Raw genomic sequence first — 22,723 nt, 5'->3', positions numbered from 1 at the left:
CTGAGCCATCCGGGAGCTCAGTGGCAGCTCAGCTCAAAGTGCCATGTTCAACCTTAGTTGCAGGTGGCGCTGCCCACCATCCCTTGCAGGAGTCAAGGAATCGAACTGGCAACCTTGTGGTTGAGAGCTCACTGGCCCATGTGAGAATTGAACCGGCAGCCTGCAGAGTTAGGAGCATGGAGCTCTAACCACCTGAGCCACCGGGCCGGCCCCTGATTTTCATTGTTGTACAGAATTTCATTTATCTATTTTACTACTGATGAACATTTGGGTTGTTTATAGTTCAGGCCTATTATGGATGTAACTACGAGGAAGATTCTCATATGTGTATCCTATGTACATATGCGCAAGTTTTTCTAGCTTATATCCCTAGAAATTGAATCATTGGCTCACAGGATATGCATAGCTTCGGCTTTCAGGTAAAGCCAGTTTTTCAAAAGATTGGTCCAATGTAGATCTCCATCAACAGCATGGGACACATCCTTCCTTCCCAGTGCTTAGAATTGTCAGACTTAAAATTTTGCTGTTTTGGTAGGTGTGTGGTGGTATTTCATTGTGGTTTAAATGTGCATTTCTCTTTCCTTTTCATATGTTTATTATCCATTTGTAGGCCTTCTGTTATTTACCATCCTTTCTCTAGTTTTGTTTGGGAAGCTTTTATTTAAAGTGTATCTATATAATCTTTTTACTTATTCAGTATGTTAACCTTTCATCAGCACTTAATGCTGGACTTAATGCTGTAGCTGATTGGTCCAAAGTCTGAGACAGGAGGAAATTTTGGTCCTCACACTGATCCCACGTCTTACAACAATGAATTTATTAACAAGCAAAGGTTTTACCCAGTCAGCATTAATTTGGTAGCAAAATATAATCAGTCAATAGACAAGCGTTTTTTTGTATGTCTACTGTTTACTCTGTACCTGCCTAAACTTTGGGAACAAGATGCATAGTTAGTTCCTCCACTTACGGTCTTATGTTGTAGAGTTAGTATGAAGAGCTGCATTTATCCAGTTCTGTTTTCTGCCATGGCAACACGGAACAATCACTGACGGAAATTAGCTAAAAAGTATTGAATCAGCCAGTAGTCAATAAGCATGTAATATTTGGAGTCAAACAGATTTGGGTTTCAGTTTTGATTCCAGAAATGTGTGACCGTGTGCGCATTATCTAAGCTATCAAATTCAGTTGTGTCATCTGCAAAATGAAAATAGCCTATAATATTATGATGCTTCAGTGAGGCATTTAATACATGTCAACTGCATAGCACATTACCTGCCAGCTGTCCATCATCAACAGAGATGAAATCTAAAGCCACCTGTCACCCAGTATTTATGCTAGCGTAAGATCGAGGACTGCTCGGGAAAGAAACAGGAATGGTTTCCGTGTGTGCCTCAGACATGGAAGATGGCATATAACTCATCTTCCGTTTTAGGACTTTTGGGTTGTGGAATGAAGAGGGCATATATGGAACAGGAAAGTGAGTTAAGAGAGTCCAAATCTTTTGGAGTTTCCTTAAGTGCAGGAGCAAGATGCAGGAAAACCAGTACTCCACAGCTTCCTTCTACTTCCATTATACATCTGGTGAAGATTTTTGTTTTTATTTTGTAATTATGAGTGTTGTTTTCTAACTCTGTTTATATCCCTTTTTGTGTCTCTTCATTTTTGATTATTGTTCACCTAGCAATATTAAAATGAAGGTTTTTTTTTATGATTGGCAAAAGTTGAATGTGAGAGCAGTAAAATTAAATATCTGCATTCCGGACAATATTATTACTGATGTATTGTTTTGTACTGTTTTATTATAGCTTCTAGATTTTCAGTGGAAACTGGGCATGGCTGTGAGCTCGGACAGTTGCAGATCACTTAAGTATCCTTATGTTGCCGTGATGCTGAAAGTGGGAGATCGTTCAGGCCAAGTGAAAAGCAAGTCTTTTGAAATGACAATTCCACAGTTTCAGGTTTGTGATTTAACTCATTCAATTTTAGTTCATCGTTCTCTAATTGTTTCCTCAAAAAGATGAATAAAACCTTAAGAGAGAATTTTAATTGTTTTTATTTGCATTTGTTTTTGATGTGCTTTATATGTACTAATACAAGAGACCTGAATTTGTTTTCTTTGGGAATTTGATAAATTATTTTCAATATACTTTGCTGAATGTGTATACTGTCACATTTGATCACTTTCACGGTACTCCTCTATAGTATATTTATGAAATTTCATCTTCTGAGGCAGGATATTTACTTTGCATTTAACTGTTTTATTCTTATTTTTAGGCTTAATATTTGAGAATAATAAGCTAAATGAATCTGATTTTGAATTGTGCTGACCTTGAATTTTCTGACTAATGTTTACAAAATGCAGGTTAAAGCACCAACACTTGATGGCTAGAGATTTGAGTAACTCCATAATTTATATTTAGAGCCATGTTTTTCATATTATCATTGTACCTCTTTTCTGTAAGGAGGGAAGAAACAAAAGGGGTGGGTGAGAAATTAGATTTTCTTTAAATGTACATACAGGGAAATATTTTGTCATTGAGTAATACAACGGGCCTTAGGGTTTTGTTTTAGTTTTTGATTTCTCTGGTGAGTGAATAGATAAGAGTCTTCACAGCAGTTAGTACTCTAAGAAAAGCCTCTCACATACCACTTTAAGATGCTCTTGATTTCTTCTTTTACAAACTACACTCCCCACCCCCACCACCACAGCTTGACTGAAGTGTAATTGACAATAAAAATCATATATATAGGTATACAAAGGTGATGTTTTGGTATATATATATATATATATACACACACACACATACACACACATATATGTGTGTGTATGTGTGTGTGTGTGTATATATATATATATATGCACATTGTGAAATGATTACCACAGTCAAGCTAATTAACATATCTGTCATCTCACAGTACCTTTTTTATGTGTCCATGTGGTGAGAACACTTGAGGTCTGCTTGCCTGGCAAATTTCAAGTATATAATACATTATTAACTATATTCACCATACTGTACATTAGGTCTCCAGAAGTTACACATCATATAACTGAAACTTTGTAACTTTGACCAACATCTCATTTCCCCACCTCCCAGCCCTGGTAACTACTGTCTTGTTACTATGAGTTCCACTTTCTTTATTAGATTGCACATATAAATAAGAGATACAGTATTTGTCACTCTGTGTCTAACTTACTTCATTTAGCATAATGTCCTCCGATTCATTCATATTGTCAAAAATAGAGGATTTCCTTTTTAAGGAGGAATAGTATTCTAGGTGTGTGTGTGTGTGTGTGTGTGTGTGTGTGTGTGTGAGTGTGTGTGTGTGATATTTTCTTTATTCATTTCATCTGTCAACAGGCACTTAAGTTGTTTCCATATCGTGGCTATTGTGACTAATGAATGTAGGAATGCAGTGATTTTAGTTCCTTTGGAGATCAACCCAGAAGTGGGATTTCTGGATCATATGGCAGTTCTATATTACAAACTATGTTTTAAGGGTTTTTTCCCCTTTCTATTTCTTTCCTTTAAAACACGTGTCTCTGCTTTAGAACAAAAAATAATCACAAACTCAACATTATTAATGCTTATTAGTGTCTTGGAAGGAATTAGGACTTGGTTAAAAGGAAATAAATGTAGTACATTGGGATATGTGAATAGCCTTCAACTGAGTGTAAGGACCAAATCAATTTCAAAAGAGAATATGGTTACAGTCCTTTTTGTAATTCACAATCCTGGCCTAATTCTTATTTTTTTGTGCAGCATTCATACTTTGATTCAACCTCTAGAATCGTTTTTTTCTCAGAGGAAAAAAATCAGAAAGCGGGAAACTCTTTCAAAGGTAGTTTTAAAGGTTGGCTTAACAGCTAACCAGCCAAATAGCCTGTTAGTCACATTACAGGACTGAGCGCTAAGGAACATTCTTTGAGCTTTGAATTTATATCTTTCTTGTAGCTGAAATTTTGACCATCAGTATATATTTTTAAAGAAATGGTGACATTCTGCTTCATTCCATTGCGAATTTGCATATAAACTAAAACAAAATACCTATACTCTTAAGTAGCAAAATAGAGGATTAAGACCAAGAAATAAGGACAGTGCAAATATGTAAATCACTAGAGGATATCCTAATTGCTGAGGTTAAGTTTCAGATTTGCATCCTGGCAGGTAGAGGAGAAGGAAGACAGAATTTATTTGATCCCTCTCTTATCTGAGATTTGGGGAAAAAAAAAGATGACTTCTATAGGAGAACTATCAGACTTGCTCAGTTTTGTAAATGAAAGAGAGATAAGCTTCTACTATTCAAGCCGTTAATCAGTGTTGGGTCTCTCTATTGTAATTGAACACATATCTTAACAACACCGCCCCTAACACCCTGGAGGAACCAACCTGTTGTTTTTGTTTTTCTCTTCAGTTTCTAGGACAGTGCTGAGTGTCTAATAAATACTTGTGTTGTGATCTCAAAGGAACTTTCTTGTGTGCTTTTTGAGGAGTTTAGTCCTCAGCTGATTATCCAACTCCACAATAGCATTTTTGCCTGCAGTACCAGATTGCACCTGTTTGTTGCTCAGAGTAACCTTCAGTAACAGTTAAGAATGTAACATTAAAATACAATCGTAATATGTTACACAGCCTCTGGCAGTCAAACATTATTAAAAGAACTACTTAAATTACCTCTGAAAGCAAAATTCATGTTATTTTTCCCCCTTTCTCTCCAGAATTTCTACCGACAATTCAAGGAAATTGCTGCAATTATTGAAACAGTGTGAAAACTGATTAGTTGGTTGATAAATTGCTATCATCATCCTAAAATCATGGACTTCACTTTCTGCAACAAAACTGCATAAGGATCAAATGATATTTATTGAATGAAAATTGCATGTTTGTTTTTCCATTTTTTTAAATAATGAAAAAAATCAGACAAATAGAAATTAGTGATAATTGATGCACAACTTTGTGAATGTACTAAAAGCCTCTGAATTGAACACTTTAAAGGGCAAAGTCAGTGGTATGTGAATTACATCTCAATAAAAATAATAAACACTTGAATATTGAAAACATTGAAAAGGATAACTAACATTACAAATTCAATTTTATAGCATTCACTTATTATAAAAGCAATCAGTGAGAAGAGTGAGACTTTCCTCAAACATTTGGAAGCAGGTTGAGGACTGACCATTACCCCCTTATATTAGCCATGCATTCAATTGTTTGTGTTATTAATATTTATAAAAAGTTCCAAGTACATGGGAAGAGATAGAAAGATAAGTTTTATTCTGAGTTCGGTCTACAACTGAGTTAACGTGGTAATACAGTTTGTTGTATTAGATGATCTCCTTTGGATTTAAATTTATAAACCAGTTCTAAAAATATTCTATAAAGTCACAGCAGTCAACACATAGGATTGCTTAGGAATAAACAAATAGATCACTGGAATAGGCTGTGTGACCTAGAAATAGATCAAGACATTTGGGACAAGGCTGGTATTTCAGTTGGATGGGAAAACATCATTTATTTAATAAATGATGCTAGCAGTCACAACATATTTGAAAGTAAATTCCAAATGGATCAATGACTTAATTAAGTAGATAGAAAGAGGACTTAGAAGTTTTGGAGAGTATTTATGTTAACTAAGGCTTTGGAAGACGGCAACCCCACAGGTGTAATATAAAAACATAAATGTATTTTAAAAATAAGAATTTAAAAAGTTATGTAGAAAAAAAAGGGCTATAAATAGACAAAAACAAGTGCTACATTGATGTATACGTTAATTCTTGGTCTGGAAAATAAGTCGCTTTAAATATTTCAAGTAGGAAGAGATTTTATACAAGAAATTAGATGTGCACTAAATTGTCAGAAAGACTGAGGGATCAAGTCAGGAGAAATCAGTGCTGGGTTTAGAAAATCCAATGTGCGAGAATTTCAGGGAAAGCCCCTGCCAGTAATCTCTCCCCAGTGCAGGACATCACCTGGAAGTCGCTGTACGTGCCATTTCTGCCATCTGTTAACATGTATAATGAAATAAAGACTGCTTGCTTTCTTCTCCCTTTCAAATTTTATAATGAAAGGGCCTTTCATTAAGTGGAAGTTAAACCAGGACCCTGCTGACACACAAATCTGGTCAACTGACTCCCATTTTTTATTACAGCTCCTATAGAGGGGAGATTTATAAGAGCAAGAATAGTGCTTGCTGAATGTTCTTACTCTGCTGGCAGAAATAAGTTATTATGCAAGTCTTTTTGCAAAGTGATTGCATACACACATATCATACACAAATTACACAGTCTAGGAATATATCCTTTGGAATAAAGCAATCAGTGTATAAATATATGAAGGTATTTGGCAAAATTGGTTAAATGCTCATCCATTACCTCTGGGAATACAGGAAGACAGCATTTCCCAGCCTCCCTTGCAGTTAGGTTGGGATCACATGGTTGGGTTGTAGCCAATGGAATCTTGGCAGAAGTGTCTTAAGCCACATCCAGTCTTCCTCATAAATTGTTCCTTATCATGCAAACCCTCTCTCATCCTTCCTGCTGGAAATGAAGGACCTACGGTAGCAAAAGCATAATAAAATGGATCCCTAAAGCACTATTGGAGGCAGACTGCAAAAGAATAGCCCCACTTGCATTGGACAGTGGTGTGAGCTAGAAACAAACTATTGTGGTCAGTTGGTGAAATTTTTGGAGTGTTTGTTACAACAGGAACGTAAACCTGAATAACATAAAAGACATGTATGAAGATTTTTATTGTAACATTTCCAGTGGCAAAATGCAAAATGAAACACAGCAAAGAATACCTGTCAAGGAAACGGTTGAATAAATTTGGCATAACCTATTGAATGTCATACAGCAGCTAAGGTTTGCCTTTGAGATATTATCAATACTGTACATATTGTTATGGTTTAGAAAGTGGTGTAAAAATGCATTCATACATGTTTTGACACTTAACGGGAAAGTAAGAAAGGTAAGGAAAGAAGCCTACCCTGGTTGTAAACACTGTGGAAATGGTATCTAGAGAGGGAGAGGAAAAACACATTTTTGTTAAGTCCATGATGTATTCTGAAAAATACATGTTATGGTTTTAAAAAGCACTTGAAATTCATGATTTTAAAAAATAATTGTTTTTAAGTATGCTTTTGAAAAGTTCTTACAGTATTTTTTTAATGGTATAATGATTTCTTACTTCTTTTAACAAATGTGTAGTGAGTAGGAAACAAAATTATTGTGAAGTGCTTCCTCAAACCAGGATAGACAAACCTGAAATACATCAGAGGAGGCCTTGGTGTGCGTTGGAAATGGGGACTCCAGCTGGGGCTAACATTTTGGCTCTCACCACTGCAAGAAACTTCATTCCTAGCTCTTGCCTCCATTTTGGTCCTCTTTGATGGTCCATGTTGGAAACTACGCCCTGTTCATGTGCCATCAGCATTTCCACAAGTCTATGTAAATAAATCCCCTTTCTTTGTCCTCTGCTAGCTGGCACACTGCTGTGAGAAGCCCAGGTCCGAAGCCTACTGCTGCCCACCTCAGATCCCACAAGCTTGAAGAGTTAGCCAATCTCTCATTCGGGCTTACCAACCACCGGCAGATGTACCCTGTTACTCACCCTCTGGATAATAGCACATTAATGACTGTAGGATTATGAGAAGCTAAGTCCTTTCTATCCCTTCGTCCATCCTGTTTGACACCAGTTTCATTGTATTCCCAGAAGTCACCGTAGAACCTCCCCCACCCCCAATCTGGGTTAAAACAACATACTTGCTTTCGCAGACTGTTCCTAGGGTCTCTCCATCTCCCACCCACCCCAGGGTGACGCCTTCGCTCTCCTCGCTTTCCCCATTTGCAGAGTTTAGCGTTACATGCAAAGAGGCCTCAAGTGAGCCCCTGGAGATGGAATTGATTAAAATGAACTTAAATTGTATGTTTAAATTTATCTCTGAATTTAAAAGGCATTTTTTTTCCCCAAATATAGTTTTACACTGTTTTCATTGCAAATGTCTTTTTGTTTATAATGAATTTAATGAGCTTCACTGGGCTGACCTGGGAATTCATCACTGTTTGTAATAACATTTCTGTGGGAAAATGTGTTTCAAGTTTCCAACATTTGACTTCAATATAACCTTTTGGAAAATAACTCATTTTCAAGTTTGAAAATATATTAATGAGCTTTTAGTTTCCAAAAGGAGTAGATTTATGCCTGAGCTTATCAAGAAGAACACAACTATTTTAATACACACTGCTACCGAGACACCTTAACATAATCAGATTTATGTGGGAAGAAGACAAAACAGTCACATTTTTAAAAAGGGATTGAAACTGCCAACATACTGGTGGCTTGTTTTTAAACGTGCTTAAGCAGAATTATCTTTTTAAATAATTTGTAAAAAATATTGTGTATACGTACTTTAAATTTTAAATAAATTTTATTTTTGAGAAGTTTTAGATTTATAGAAAAAATGAAAAGATAGTATAGAGAGTTCTCAAATACCCCACACTCAGTTTCCTCTACATCTTACATTAGTATGGTACATTTGTTATTGACGAGCCAACGTTGGTACATTAGTTTTCTTTGGTTTGTACCTAATATCCTCTTTCTGCTTCAGGATCCCATCCAGAACATCGTATTACATTTAGTCGTCATGTCTCTTTCAGGTCCTCTTGTCTGTGACAGATTTTCCTGGTTTTTGTTGACCTTGACAATTTTGAGGAGTGCTGGTCAGATATATTGTAGGATGTGCCTCAATTGGGATTTGTCTTACGATTTTTCTGGACTGGAGTGATGGGTATTTGGGAGGAAGGTCACAGAGATAAAGTGCCATTTTCTTCCCATCATATCAAGGGTGTGCATTAGCAGCACGATGTATCACTAGGTGTTGATGTGAATTTCCTTGCTGAAGTAATGTTTGTTAGGCTTCTCCACTGTGAAGTTCTTCTGTTCCCTTCTTTCCACACTCACCTCTTTGAAAGGAAGTCAGTATCTGCAGCCTATAGTGAAGGAGTGTAGTTACGCTCACCTTTTTTTTTCTTTTTTAGCTACATACTTTATTTGGAATTCTGCAAGAGATGTTTCTTCTCCACAATTATTAATTGATTATTTATGTCAGTGTGAACTCATGGATTTTTATTTTATACTTGGGGTTATAACACATTTTGTTACTCAAATCATTCCAACTTTGACCATGGGGAGCTCCTTCATTTGGGTCCTGTGCCCCATTGACATCACCTCTTCCCCTCCCCCCGCTTGTTTTTTGAGGACTTCCCTACTTTCTGTCACTTGACACTACAAGATGCTCCAGGCTCATTTGTATATTTTCTTTCCTGGGCCTAGAGTCAGCCATTTCTCCCAGGAGCCCTGGTTCTTTTTATTGTACAGTGGTGTTATAAACCAGGATCTGAGTAATTAGGGAATCCTGCATTTTCATTAGTAATGCATTTATCAACCATTTCTCTCATGGGAGTGCAAACTACTAATCCTCCAATTAATTGACATATACTAGCATTCATTCCATGAGAATTAATGAAGTATTAATAGTAATGAACTAGCACAAAGGCAGGTCGATTATTTTAGACAGTATATAAGAAGCTATATTGCAGTTTATCTCCAGAATTGTTTGATAAGTTTAATTATCCCTGTGCAGCAAAGAGTTAACATAGTAGTCCTGACTGCTTGTACTTAAAAAGGCCTGCCTACAAAGTTGCCCCTTGGCCGGCATCTGGGAACTCGGACATCAGGAGGGTTCCCACCATTAACTGATATGAGTCGCTCGCTGTGTCTAAAGTGTTTGTACAAGCAATATAATTTATGCAAACCCCCACATTCCTTCTGGGAGCCTGAAATTTGGGTATGTGCCAGGCAAGGGGTGCCTGTATACAGCTCCCAATAAAACCCTGATGTTGAGTCTCTAAGGAGCTTTTATGATTGACAACATTTCCCATAATTTGTTACAACTTGTTGCTTAAAGAATTAAGCACATCCCTTGTGACTCCACTGGGAGAGGAATCTTGGAAGCTTGCATCTGGTTTACCATAGACTTTGCCCCGTGTGCCTTTTCTCTTTACTGATTTTACTTTGCATCCTTTCACTGTTAATAAATTATAGTCATGAGTATGATTACATGCTGAGTCCTGGGAGTTCTCCCAATGAATTACCAAAATTAAGGATAGTTTTGAGGACCCCCAACACAATGCCCTAATCTACTTTTAAAGAATCCTAATTCAAGACATCTGTAACAACTGATTACAATTGTAACTTATGATAGTGGTTATAGTGTTGTAGCATAGCAATAGAACCTTTAACTGGGCATGCAGCTACCCACTTGCAGACATTTTCTCTTCTCCTTTGCAGTTGTGGCCACATGAATAGGTTCTGGCCAATGAGATGCAAGCAGAGTGAGAGGTGTTTATATGGAACAAGAATTTATATGGAAAAGTATGCCTTTACCTTTCCCTCTCTTGCTTCTGCTGGCTGGTATGTAGACATGATGATAGAAATTGGAGCCACCATGTTTTTCACAAGATGGAAGCCACATGTTAGGATGGCTGGTCCCCTACATAGAAGGAGTCTGGGGCCCTCAATGACTTGCAGAGGAGAACCACCATATCAGTTATCTTACTTAGCCCACCTCACCAGGAGGGTAGATCTACTTGAATTCATGGCTCACATATATTACGTTGCCCTGTTTATTAGCTGGTTCAATCACAAACTGAAGTGATAATATCATTAACTGGTTGTCTTTCTCACCAATCCTATATACTCGACTACACTGAGCAAGACATCACTGATCAAGAGGTTTAGAATTTAAGTATTAAAAGTTTTAAAATTTCAGAAACTTATGTGTGCCATCACTTAAATGGAATTTTACTATTTCACATGTCATTCTCCAAAGAATGTGCTGATTTTACCAGGCCTATCGGGAATATTCAAGCAGCTGATTTAACCACCATTTATATAGCACACAGAAATATTCAGTATAATGGATTGCAGAGCTTGATTAACTTTATCTTGACTTATGTTCTTCTGAATTGCAAGTGTCCTTGGAGAAAGCAGCTATTAATCTTTGGTTAGTTGCTATTTCAGCATATAAAAAACATTTGTTTAAGAGAAACACTGACATGTCTTACTGTGTTTTCACATTTCTGTACCAAGGGAAAGGGCAAAGCAATATTTAAGATGTGCTAGTCAAAAACTGTTATTATCAAGAACATAACTGCAAGATGTAGGGAGATTTCAGATTCCATGATGACTCAGGCAACAGGTTAGATGAATTCGGACAGAAATTAACATTCTGGCCCATAGGAGTTTCCAAAGGAATGGCAGGCAATGGGAATCCTCGAGATGCAGACTGTGTACTGTCTTCTCCCAACATTGGCAAACCCCTTTGCACCATAAAAGTAGCTTAGTTTGGGGGATGAGGAAAGAGGGTGTTTTTCACTTGTTGCTAAAAATGCCACCCATGGAAGGTATAAAAACCCTTGCTTTCTAGTATAGACATTTAACAATTGATCATATATTTGGTGCTTACTCTGTACCAAGCATACCAAGAGTCAAGGGTACTGAGATGAATGAAACTGATCATGCCCTTAAGAGAGAAGATTTTGAGGTAGTGTTTTTCGAACTATAGGGTGAGTACAAATTAGCTGGGGAACTTGTTCCTACCTACAGCCACTTAGTAGTCAGAGATGTAGGTGAAAGATTAGCCATTTATTAATAATTGTTGGAGTTGGGTGATGTGTGTATTTGGGTTTATTATACCCTTGTATTTTTTCACTTGTGTGAAAATTTCCATAATAAATAATTTTTTGAAATCTTGGGAATTTACCATATCTTATAAAATATCAAGACTGCAGAATTTTTAGTTTACAAATATATTTGTTCTTACTCCAAGATGGGAGACCACAATACATTATAGAGCAATTTTTTTATCATACAGCTGACCTAAATCACACACATTACCATAATCACACACTTTGAGACAGATAAAGTGTTCATGTTTTGATTAGTGATACATGAATTGGTAAGCAGCTTATTCCAAAATTATACTGGCAGCAAAAGATACTTGTTTGATTCTAACAAATTTCCAAAAGTAGTTTTACACTCAAATCACTTGGAAATACTAATTTGACTAAAATATTCAAAGCCTTTTTAAGAAATTGACAAAAATATATAGGACAGAGGGATATGTCAAGATAAATGGAATAAATAATTTAGACAATAAACAACCAAGAAACCCTCAAGTCGTGGTGTACATGTGAAGGCAGGAATATGCTCTGCTATACGTGAAACATGAATAAAGTTGCAAAGTAATGAAATCAGGTGGTCATCTTTTTAATAAGCCTTATTATAAATTATAAAACTGTAAACAATATAATTGAATATTAAATGAATAGGTAAATAGAGGTTGTCTTTAGCCTCAATTTAAGAGATTACACATCTAGTTGTTGAATAGAAATACTCTTTTGGTCTCCACAATGTTTTTATCTTTAACTTGAGAGTCCTTCACAAATCCGAAGACCCTAAAACACTCTGCCTACATTCTCCAGTGCCAATAATTGGCTAGAGCTGAGTAGCACCTGCCCGCTTTAATGAATGTTCACAACAGTTTGTGTTTGTTCTTTATACTTGAATATCAGTTCACATTGGTATAAAACTCTTAGGTCACATTTTCTTGCTTTGAATGTTAAATATGTCACTCTATTTTCTTCAACCACAAAGGGGTTGTTGTAGAAAGCTCTGATGACAATTTGATATCATTTCCCCTATAAATGATTTTTTTTTTCAGTCTAGATACAAAATGAATATTTAAAGATTTTCTTTACAATTCCTCAGTTTTACTAGAGTAAGTCTTGGTGTTGGTCATTTTGGGTCAGTTTTTACAGGTACATAGTGTGCTTTTCAATATATATTATTAAGGCTTTTTTTTGTTTGTTTTTTACTTCAAGAAAATTTTCTTGGATTCTAGGCTTTTAATATTTGTTCTGTTCCATTGATTTGGTTCTCTTCTTTGGGTACTCACCTAGTATACATCTGTAGGAACTTTGACTGTCTTCTGTATCTATCACTTTCAAATCTTTTTCACATCTTTCTTCATTCTTTTTGAATTTTAACATTTCCTCCTTTTAATCTTCTGTTTCTTTTAAGACATTATTTATTTTTACTTGTTCTTGTGTTCCTTCGTGTTTATGCTTCTTTAAAATATTAAATATTATATCCTGAGTTCCTCATTTTTTCCCCTCATAAACTTTTTGTTTCACTAAATAAAGCACATTTAAAAATGAGGGAGACTCCTAGACCCAAATAGCTAACAGTGAAGTTACTACTGCAATAACGAATGCTTCGTACGCTTATTCGTATTAAATCAAAAGAGCAGACACTTCAAAGTACTTCAAATGCTCTCCATTAGATACGTATCTGGAGGAAGAGAAAGAGCAGAAGTCTGAGTGAAAGTCATACAGTCATGGCCTGATGCCCTCTACCTCACACTCAAAACCTCTGGAAGTTGTGTGACTTCTTCCAGAGGTATGTTCCTGTCTGTTCAAGTGAACCTTTCTCCTGATGTTAATGATTAGAGCAAAGGCAATAGTTACAGAAGAGGTATTCCATTGATGAATATAAAACAATATCAGAACATCAAAGAGGAGGTGACATAGAAAATCTTGTCTTTTCAAATACCAGAAGCTTTTATATTATAGTTGTACGGCAGTGGAGTAAGCTCTACCTCCCACAGACTTAATCCAAAAACTTTCTGTTAGTATTTGCGCCAAAACTTTCTGTTGGTATTTGTGCCAAACAAGCTCACCATACTTCTGACCTCATTCCTGAACTATGAGATCCAGCTGGCTTTTTAGAGTATTGCAAACCTTTATTTTACGATCTCTGTCATGGATTTCAACACTGACAGCTGTTTACTCAGACAGGTAGGCCTCTTGATCAATTTAGACCTCAGCATCTTTGGTTGGCAATTTTGTATGTCGGGATCACTTTTTGCACTTTGGCTTGTACGAGAAGATGGTCCTGATTCCTGCAATGAACTGTCACTAGGGGCTACAGCAACTAGTACAAATCCTGGAGGACCAGCGTTTCCAGCACCCAGTGCCTGGTTGTATTTTATACCACCTTGCTTGAGTGTCTGTTTTGCTTCATTTGGTCGGTAATCAGGTTATTTCTGGCTCAGAGGACTTTTGAACTCGCTTGATTCATCAAGTGGGACATCTAAATTTCCCTCTGCTGCATAACCTGCATTTCTTCCTTTTCATAATATTCCATAATGTTCAGTCTTTTTGTTTGCACAAGACAACCTTTCTTACGTTTTACATTGCCTTTGCCTCTATTTCTTCTGCATTCTCAGTGGCTTCTTTCAATGGAAGCCAGCATGTCCACATTGCTGAGGGCCTTTGCAAAGACAAAGCTGGCCTAAGAATAAAGGGCTGAAGTGGATGTTTGAAGGGACAGACGAAAGAGGTGGCAGCCAGAAACTCAGAAAAGATCTTGGCTTACTTGCTTTATAACCCCAGATTATGGTTTTGCAATTTTTGAGTTTTTCTAATGTTGATTTATGTTATTCTTTCATGGCTTCTTTCCTTCATGTCTGTTAGCTTATTTTGAAATATTAGATTTTATTAGCTTATTAGTTTCACAATTTGTTGGTGTGTCTTTCTGAAGTTTTTTCATCATGGTTTGTGGGTTCTTTTACTTATAATTTTGTATGACATTTATTTACAATTTTTTTCTATTCCTTATTTTGAAAATAATTTTCCAACACTCTTATAATGGAGTAGTTCCAATAAGTTCCAATACTGATTCCTTCCTATAGTGTTTAACCATGCTCAATGTTCTTTCCCATTTAAAAACTAAGCCAAACCAAACTGAAAAAAATCCCTCCTTCCACCCATCTCACACCCTTCTTCATCTACTAACCTATCTTGCTTCGCTTCAGTCAAGCATCTCTAAAACATTGTCTATGCTTAGAATTTTCAAATATCCATGTCTCTTTCATTATACAACCCACACATTCTAGCTTCTGCTCTTATGTCTTTCACTGAAAGTGCTTTCACTGTGCACTTTAAAATACGGACCACTTCTTTTTTCACTGGGTTTCCATGACACAATCTTCCTATGTCTCTGGTTCATCCTTCTCAGTCTTTTTTGCAAGCTTCATTTTCGTTTGTATTTCTCTTAAATGTTGCTGTTCCTTAGGGTTTCCTAAGCAATCCTTCCTTCTCATTGCCAGCAAGCACTCTATGGTTGCTGTCATCAGTTCCTAAGATTGTAATTATCATATGATGTAAGAAAAATAGTTGACATTGTTTTTAAACATGAAGTTGTTGGAATTGCAAAGATTATCTTGTTTAAATAAAGAGAAAGACAAAATAAAATGTGCTAATGGATCCTGATTAACAATCTATTTCATGCCAATTAAATACCAGTGGAATGACATAACGATATCATTAGTTTTATAGTTAGTATCTTGGTCATCAAAATGCCGGGTACATATTACAATGTAGATGTATAAGAACCAATTCTTAACAATAAATAATCTAACAGATATAATTTCATGCAATATTGATGTAGTTCACAAATGCATTATCATAATAAACATAAAAAAACCAAACTTAGCAGCATCTATTGCCTTGAGTTAATTATCTCCATCCAAAGGAGATAATGGTGATAAAATACCTTTGCAATTAAAACTGAAAGCACAGAAACATTTTTTTGTCTTTCTTGGAAAACAGTCCAGTAATTTGTATTTATGAGCGATGGGCACCTCTATAGGTAAATTGAACATGGCCTTCACCCCACCTGACTATTGCTATCTATTCTTTGTGCGTTTATGATATCTGATTTATAAATATTATTAAATCTCCTTTACTCTAAAACTGGTGCAAGTTATTCTCTGTTTGTTCATCCAGGTATGTGTCCTGCCCCTGTCTCCCTTGCTTTATGCCATGAGACATTATCACCTGTGCCCCTTTGGCTTGTCCAATGGGAGAAGACCTGCGGGAGATGTAGCAAAGGAGGACAGCAAGGCCAGGGCATTTCTTCTCTGCCCCCTCCCTGCTCCGTGCCAGACTCTGGCAGCAGCCATGTCCCTCCTCAACTACAGGTTCTATGGGCAGTGCCTCCCACTGGGTTCCATTGGCACCGTTTCCTACTCTTGACTTTGTAGTCCTAGGCATAATTTTGTATTCTCTATTCATTTATTCATTGGATATCGATCTATCTATTGGTATCTATCTACCTATCTATATCTCTCTCTACATAGATAGATATAGCTATAGATAGATAGATATAGATATATAGATAGATATATACGTACATGATTATATATATATAATGTTATTGAAGTTTATAAATTTGATTATAATTAGTTTATTTAATCTTACAGTATCTGAGAATTATATGTTAAAATCACCAACTAAAATGTTGATATATTCAGTTTTCCTGTCATTCTTTTACTTATTGTTTTAGGTATTTGGGAGAAATTTATTTAGTGTCTATGTGTTTAAAAATAATATTATCTCCTTAACACTTTTACTGGTAAATATTTCTTCATAACCCCCTTCATTAACCTTAAATTCTACTTAATCTGATAATGAAACTACTAGCCTAGTTTTCTTTTTATTCATATGTGCCTGATATATTTTATTCTATTTGTTTCCACTTTTTCTATATCCTTTTGTTTTAAAAGTGATTCTGTAAACAACACATTCCAGGATCTTTTTTTTTTTAAAGATTTTATTGGGGAAGGGGAACAAGACTTTATTGGGGAACAGTGTGTGCTTCCAGGACTTTTTCTTTTTTTTTCCAAGTCAAGTTGTTGTTCTTTCAATCTTAGTTGTGGAGGGTGCTGTTCAGCTTCAAGTTGTTGTCCTTTCAGTCTTAGTTGTGGAGGGCGCAGCTAAGCTCCAGATCCAGTTGCCGTTGCTAGTTGCAGGGGGCACAGCCCACCATCCCTTGCGGGAGTCGAACCGGCAACCTTGTGGTTGAGAGCCCACTGGCCCATGTGGGAATCGAACCGGCAGCCTTCGGAGTTAGGAGCATGGAGCTCTAACTGCCTGAGTCACCGGGCCGGCCCCATTCCAGGATCTTTAACTCTTTATTTTTGGTTAGTTAGAGTAACTAATTTACATTTATTATAGTTACTATTTGGAATTACTTTTGCCAACTATTTTAAGTTTTCTATTTATCACACTTTATTTTTCTTTTCTTTCATTTCTTATTTTAATTTTTATTCCTTTTCTTTTTCCACAAGATAGATCAATATTCTACTGGTTTGAAAGTCATACATTGTATATCTGGTTTTCTAGTAGTTATCCCTTATTTTTTCCCTCCATCTTTGTCTCCATCTCCCAAGTTTGAGAAAACTTTCATTAGTATCTACAGCAAGAAAAACTAACTCCTAGAGCATATAAATATATTCTAAATCTTTTGCCTTCGTCAGGTCCTTAGCTTTTGAAATCTGAAAGCTAAGAATAGACTCTTTTGTTATATGTGCTCTGCTGCGTCATCCTTTCCCTAGAGCAGCGAAGATGCTGTGTCCTGGCTGCCCTGGTTAGGGAACATGGACAATAGAGGGACAATATTATTTCTAGATTTCATTCAGTCACAAATGCTTGTGCTCTGTTTGCCATCTGCAGTCAGAACTCCATCACAATTTATAGGAGACAGTCTATTATAATTTTCTAATATTTTATAATTAATGGGTGGATATATTTAGTATGTTTTCCTGAAAATAGCTAATTAAATCATTTGGTATATCACCTCTGTGATATTAAAACTACCCTCTTAATCTTTGGTTTCTTCAATTTGAATTTGCTATTTATTCAATTCAACTCCTTCTTTCACTCAATATTAAGACCCTACTAAGTGTCAGCTACTGTGCTTCCTGCTGGAGAAAATATGGCACAAAACAAACAATCCTTTTCTCAAGATGCTCTTTCTGTAGTGGGTAACACAGACAAATCACCCAATAATTATAAAGAATGCAATAACAGCTCCAATAGTGGAATGCGTTTGTTTTTTTTTTTTAAAAGATCAGGGGCTGGCCCGGTGGCTCAAGTGGTTAGAGCTCCATGCTCCTAACTCTGCAGGCTGCCGGTTCAATTCTCACATGGGCCAGTGAGCTCTCAACCACAAGGTTGCCAGTTCGATTCCTTGAGTCCCGCAAGGGATGGTGGGCAGTGCCCCCTGCAACTAAGATTGAACATGGCACCTTGAGCTGAGCTGCCGCTGAGCTCCCGGATGGCTCAGTTGGTTGGAGCGCGTCCTCTCAACCACAAGGTTGCCGGTTCAACTCCCGCAAGGGATGGTGGGCTGTGCTCCCTGCAACTAGAAAATGGAACTGGACCTGGAGCTGAGCTGCGCCCTCCACAACTAAGACTGAAAGGACAACTTGAAGCTGAACGGCACCCTCCACAACTAAGATAGAAAGGACAACTTGACTTGGAAAAAAAAGCCTGGAAGTACACACTGTTCCCCAATAAAGTCCTGTTCCCCTTCCCCAATAAAATTAAAAAAAAAAAAAAAAAGATCAAAGAAGAGAGGACCATTAACTCTGACTGGGGAAATAAGAAATATCTTCACAGAAGAGATGCCTTTTGAGTTGGGTTTTGAACAATGAACAAATATTTAAGTAGTGAAGGATGGGGAACTTCAAGTTGTGGGGTGGTGGGAAGCAAGTGCGATCAAGTAGACAAAGAAGTCTGTGATGCCCCATTGAGACAACAGATGTATAATACATTTGAGAATGGAGAGATTGTCTGAAAGAGAGAGTGGGGAGAGAGGAGCAGCAAATATAAGACTAGAAAAATTTTTGCTTTGAGTTTTTAGGAAATGTATCCTTATCTAGAGAATTTTAAGCAGGGAAGAAAAGTAGATGTTGAGGGGCACAGAATGGGAGGGAGGGAGGGAGGGAGGGAGGGAGGGAGGGAGGGGGAGGAGGACACACTTAGAAACAAGCTTAGAGATTTCAACAATCCTTTGTAGTCGTATACCACCTCACTAGCATCTCAGGCCCTCGTGTTTGTCATACAGTATACATTTTTAAACTAGGATTTGACTGGATGTTGCAACTTCTAATTCATGCTGACACCATTAATTTAGATTGGGATTTAGAGGAGCACTTTTTAAAAAAAAGTATGTGTTCACTTTTGGATATCATAGGTAGAGGTGATTATGAGACTATTCAGGAGATATTTTTTGCAGATTGTTGGAAGTCTTTTCCATGACCATATTCTTTGGTTCATTTTTTGGGGAAAGGAAGTGTGGAAGGGTTTGGGGTCAGAGGTTGACTTATGGCCCCACCATTTGGTAAACATCACAGACCAGCATATTGTGTGTAATATCTACCAAACATCTTTAAATTATATCTTGTCCTTTTATGTTTTTCCAAATTCAAGTGATCAAGTATATAATTGAGCACGTTTTATGTGTATGCTATTCTCTAAGGTTCTGCAGGTGATACAGCAGTTGTAAGAAACCAATAGCTTACCATCTAGTTCATGCAAGTAGCAAGTCAAATGTATAAATGATAATAAAACAAGTTATATACTATATAACATATATTACATTAAATATGATATAATACATTTATTCAGTAGGATAAATTAACAACAAGGTAGTAAACAACTCTACAACCTCAGTGGTTTAATAGAACAAAAATGTTTATTTCTTACTCATAAGAAGTGTGCTGTGCTCCTGGGAGTTTCTCCAGGACAACTGTCATCCGTGTGTTGGCTCAGCATTCTCGCTGCTTTGATTCCAAGGAACTTCCGTGTGGACCTGTTGCTTCTATGATGACCGATGGAGGGTAAGAGTGGGGCTGGAAAGCAAGATAGGCTGGAGCCTTGACTACTGTTAGCCAAATGCTTCTACTTAAAATGCGATCCAAGTCACTTCTGCTCACATTTCACCCCCAAAACAAGCCTTTTGACTGTGCCTAACTTGAAGAGTGCAGGGAAGAGCTATCTTGCCATGTGTCAGGAGGCAGAGAGGATCAGGCTTTGGTAAACAGTAATAATGCTTATTAATGCATCGTAAGATAAACATCACAAAAAGTTACAAAGAAAGGGCTAAGAGCATTCCAGCCAGGAAGTAATCACATTTAGGATGTCATGTAATAAAAAACATGTCTTCTGTTTTTCTGTCAATAAGTGAAAGCTGTTTATTGCTTCACTTTCTTTTACCAATGGGACATGGCCTGCTGGGGCTCCAAATTCAATCCTTGCTCCAAAGCTGGTTGATTTGGTAGAACCGACAAGACTTCCATGCTCTACCCAGATCTTTGTTCTTTCCTTTCTCTTTTATAGAACTTAGGTATGTGGCCTAGAGAAATGGGATCTGTATGAGAGTTTCTGGTAGGTAGGGTTCTGGAAGGTTTCAGTCTACATTCCAAGAACTTTTCACTGCTTGTTGAAGACATGTGTCTATTTTGCACAAAGGTGTGGGGGAGTGGTTAACCAAATGTCTAAACCTAAGCAATTAATGTCTCCATCTTAGACCTTAGATGTTTATCCACAAGAGAGCCACCATGGTGCATTCAGAAATTCAGTATGGAAATAATTGCAGTTGATCACAGTGATCTTACAAAAGTAGACTACAATATAGTCCCAGGGCTTTATAGAAGGTCAGAATACCATTAAACTAAAAACAATGAGAAATCTGGGTTTTCGTTCTTCCAATAAACGTTGGAGAAACTTAGGAAATTTCAGTGTCTTTCCCATCAAGTTTGTTGATCTTTTATCTGATTCTTAATTATAATTCAGTCAGAGTAAAAGGGAAGTCACGAGTTTAATTTGCTAAAATGAATAAATACTTCTCTTTCTGTTTTAAAATTAGAATGATCAATTTGTCCTCCCAATTTTTCAGTTCCTCGGAAATAGATATCACTACTTATAAAAGAGTGAACTATCTCTACATTAGTTATGAATGGGTATATATAATTAATAAAAGATAGTTTTCCCATATTTTAAGAAGATGGCTGCAATTAAGAGCTAGGAAGATTCATATTTCTCATACAATGTTATATTTTAAAGTGAAATTGGAATTGAAATATTTTATTGTCATACTATGATTTAAAACACGAGTACTTTTTGAGATTACTAGGAAGATTCAGACATTATTACGCAATCTTTAAAAGGGATTGAAACCATTAGTAAAAAAATATAATAAATAAAACTAAATAAATAATGAAAATCAAATGAAACAAAACCCAAAAAACTCAGCGCCCTATTGAGAGTGTCCCCCTCTCCAGGGGGCAGCAGAGATGCCCAGGAGAGGACGGAGATCCCGGCGAACCTGGAGAGTCCCGCATGGTCCGGGCTGTGCCCGCGCCAGGGGCAGGACTGCCGCCCCAGGGGCGGATTGGAGGGGCGGGCTGGGACAGGGGCTGGAAAAGGGGGAGACTTCACAGATATGCTTTCATAGGCGACGCTCTCCGCCCGCCGAACGGGAGGCGGGGTGGCTGCACGATTAAAGAAGCAGCCTGGAAGGAAGGAAGGAGCGAGGGAGGGACGGGAACAGTTGGAGGAGGAGCAGCAAGCTGGGCTGTGGCCACCGGAGGAGGAGCGGCCCCAGCGAAGCCACGTTTTGTTTTTATTTTCCGTTCGGATAGTTCTTGCTGGCTCTTCCCGAAGGCTGACCGCGTCGTAGCCCTACGGCCCCGACCTTCCAGGTGACAGCCGGTCACCCTGGTAGGAGTCAGCTCCGCCCCCAGTCACCCCCTCCCGCCCACGGCCCATTCCCCGCCCAGGTTCCCAGTGCCTGCCCAAAGCGAGCGCGGCGGCCGCAGCGGCTCTGCAGCGCTGGAGCAGGCGGCCACCGGCGGTGGCGCGGGGCCCTGAGCGTTGTCCTCTGACCCTGAGCCGCGGTGGAGGAAGAGGGAAGTCTGGCCTCTATGCACGAGCCCGAGGAAGGAGGATGACGATTTAACTCGCTGTCTCCTGCCAGTCCAGCTGCCGGGCGCAGCCTTGGTGCCCGGAGCTTCCCAGCCGCGCCCGGGAAAGTGCCGCATGGGGCAGGGCCGCTGAAGCGCGGAGTTCGGGGTCGCGCCGAGGCGGGCGCAGGGGCCCGGTGCGGCAGTTGGCACAGTTTCGGCGGCAGCTTCAGCGCGGGAGTTGGGGGCGCGGCGCGCCTCTCCGGCTGCCTCGGTGCACTCGTGAGGCGCGAGTTATGGAGCCCCCCAGCTGCATTCAGGATGAGCCGTTCCCGCACCCCCTGGAGCCCGAGCCGGGCACCCCTGCGCAGCCGGGCCCGGGGAAGCCGGGCGACAAGAGGTTCCGGCTGTGGTACGTAGGGGGGTCGTGCCTGGACCGAAGGACCACGCTGCCCATGCTGCCCTGGCTCATGGCCGAGATCCGTCGGCGTAGCCAGAAGCCCGAGACCGGCAGCTGCGGGGCGCAGGCGGCCCGCGAGGTGCTTTTGGTACTCAGTGCGCCCTTTCTACGCTGCGTCCCCGCGCCAGGCCCCGGGGCGACAGGGAGCTCTGGCCCCGCGGCCACGCAACCCAACCCGGCCGTGTTCATTTTCGAGCACAAGGCGCAGCACATCTCGCGCTTCATCCACAACAGCCACGATCTCACCTACTTTGCCTACCTGATCAAGGCCCAGCCCGACGATCCCGAATCGCAGATGGCTTGCCATGTTTTCCGCGCCACAGACCCCAATCAGGCAAGACGGCTGCTCGGCGGCGCGGGGGAGGGTCCGGCGAACCCTGGAGGAGGAGCAGG

At 38.7% G+C, this 22,723-nt stretch overlaps 2 protein-coding genes, 1 long non-coding RNA gene and 1 pseudogene across 5 annotated transcripts in view; 2 read left to right on the top strand and 2 right to left on the bottom strand.

The window, feature by feature from the left end:
• The window catches only part of COMMD6 (COMM domain containing 6), a 17,169-nt gene extending 9,173 nt beyond the window's left edge, over positions 1 to 7,996 (top strand). Inside the window, exons 3-4 of the mRNA XM_019738160.2 lie at positions 1,806 to 1,958; positions 4,718 to 7,996. Coding sequence (XP_019593719.2) covers positions 1,806 to 1,958; positions 4,718 to 4,768 — 204 coding nt within the window. The 3' untranslated portion in view covers positions 4,769 to 7,996. The remainder of the gene's footprint in view (positions 1 to 1,805; positions 1,959 to 4,717) is intronic.
• The window catches only part of LOC141571004 (uncharacterized), a 26,746-nt gene extending 4,023 nt beyond the window's left edge, over positions 1 to 22,723 (bottom strand). Inside the window, exons 1-2 of the long non-coding RNA XR_012495454.1 lie at positions 22,590 to 22,723; positions 19,673 to 19,818 (exon numbers count right to left, since the gene is read on the bottom strand). This is a non-coding gene — a long non-coding RNA (uncharacterized LOC141571004). The remainder of the gene's footprint in view (positions 1 to 19,672; positions 19,819 to 22,589) is intronic.
• LOC141571222 (V-type proton ATPase subunit E 1 pseudogene) lies at positions 13,811 to 14,380 on the bottom strand (annotated as a pseudogene).
• Positions 21,475 to 22,723, top strand: part of TBC1D4 (TBC1 domain family member 4) — a 175,093-nt gene continuing 173,844 nt past the window's right edge. Inside the window, exon 1 of one of the 3 annotated variants that reach the window (XM_019738151.2) lies at positions 21,475 to 22,664. In XM_019738151.2, coding sequence (XP_019593710.2) covers positions 22,167 to 22,664 — 498 coding nt within the window. In that variant the 5' untranslated portion in view covers positions 21,475 to 22,166. The remainder of the gene's footprint in view (positions 22,665 to 22,723) is intronic. The other 2 variants (XM_019738153.2, XM_019738155.2) reach the window with 2 other exon arrangements.

Source organism: Rhinolophus sinicus, linkage group LG04 (assembly GCF_036562045.2).
Source record: "Rhinolophus sinicus isolate RSC01 linkage group LG04, ASM3656204v1, whole genome shotgun sequence".
NCBI classification, from domain to species: Eukaryota; Metazoa; Chordata; class Mammalia; order Chiroptera; family Rhinolophidae; genus Rhinolophus; species Rhinolophus sinicus.
The sequence above is the reverse complement of the archived record's forward strand: the minus strand, read 5'-3'. Positions and strand labels throughout refer to the sequence as shown.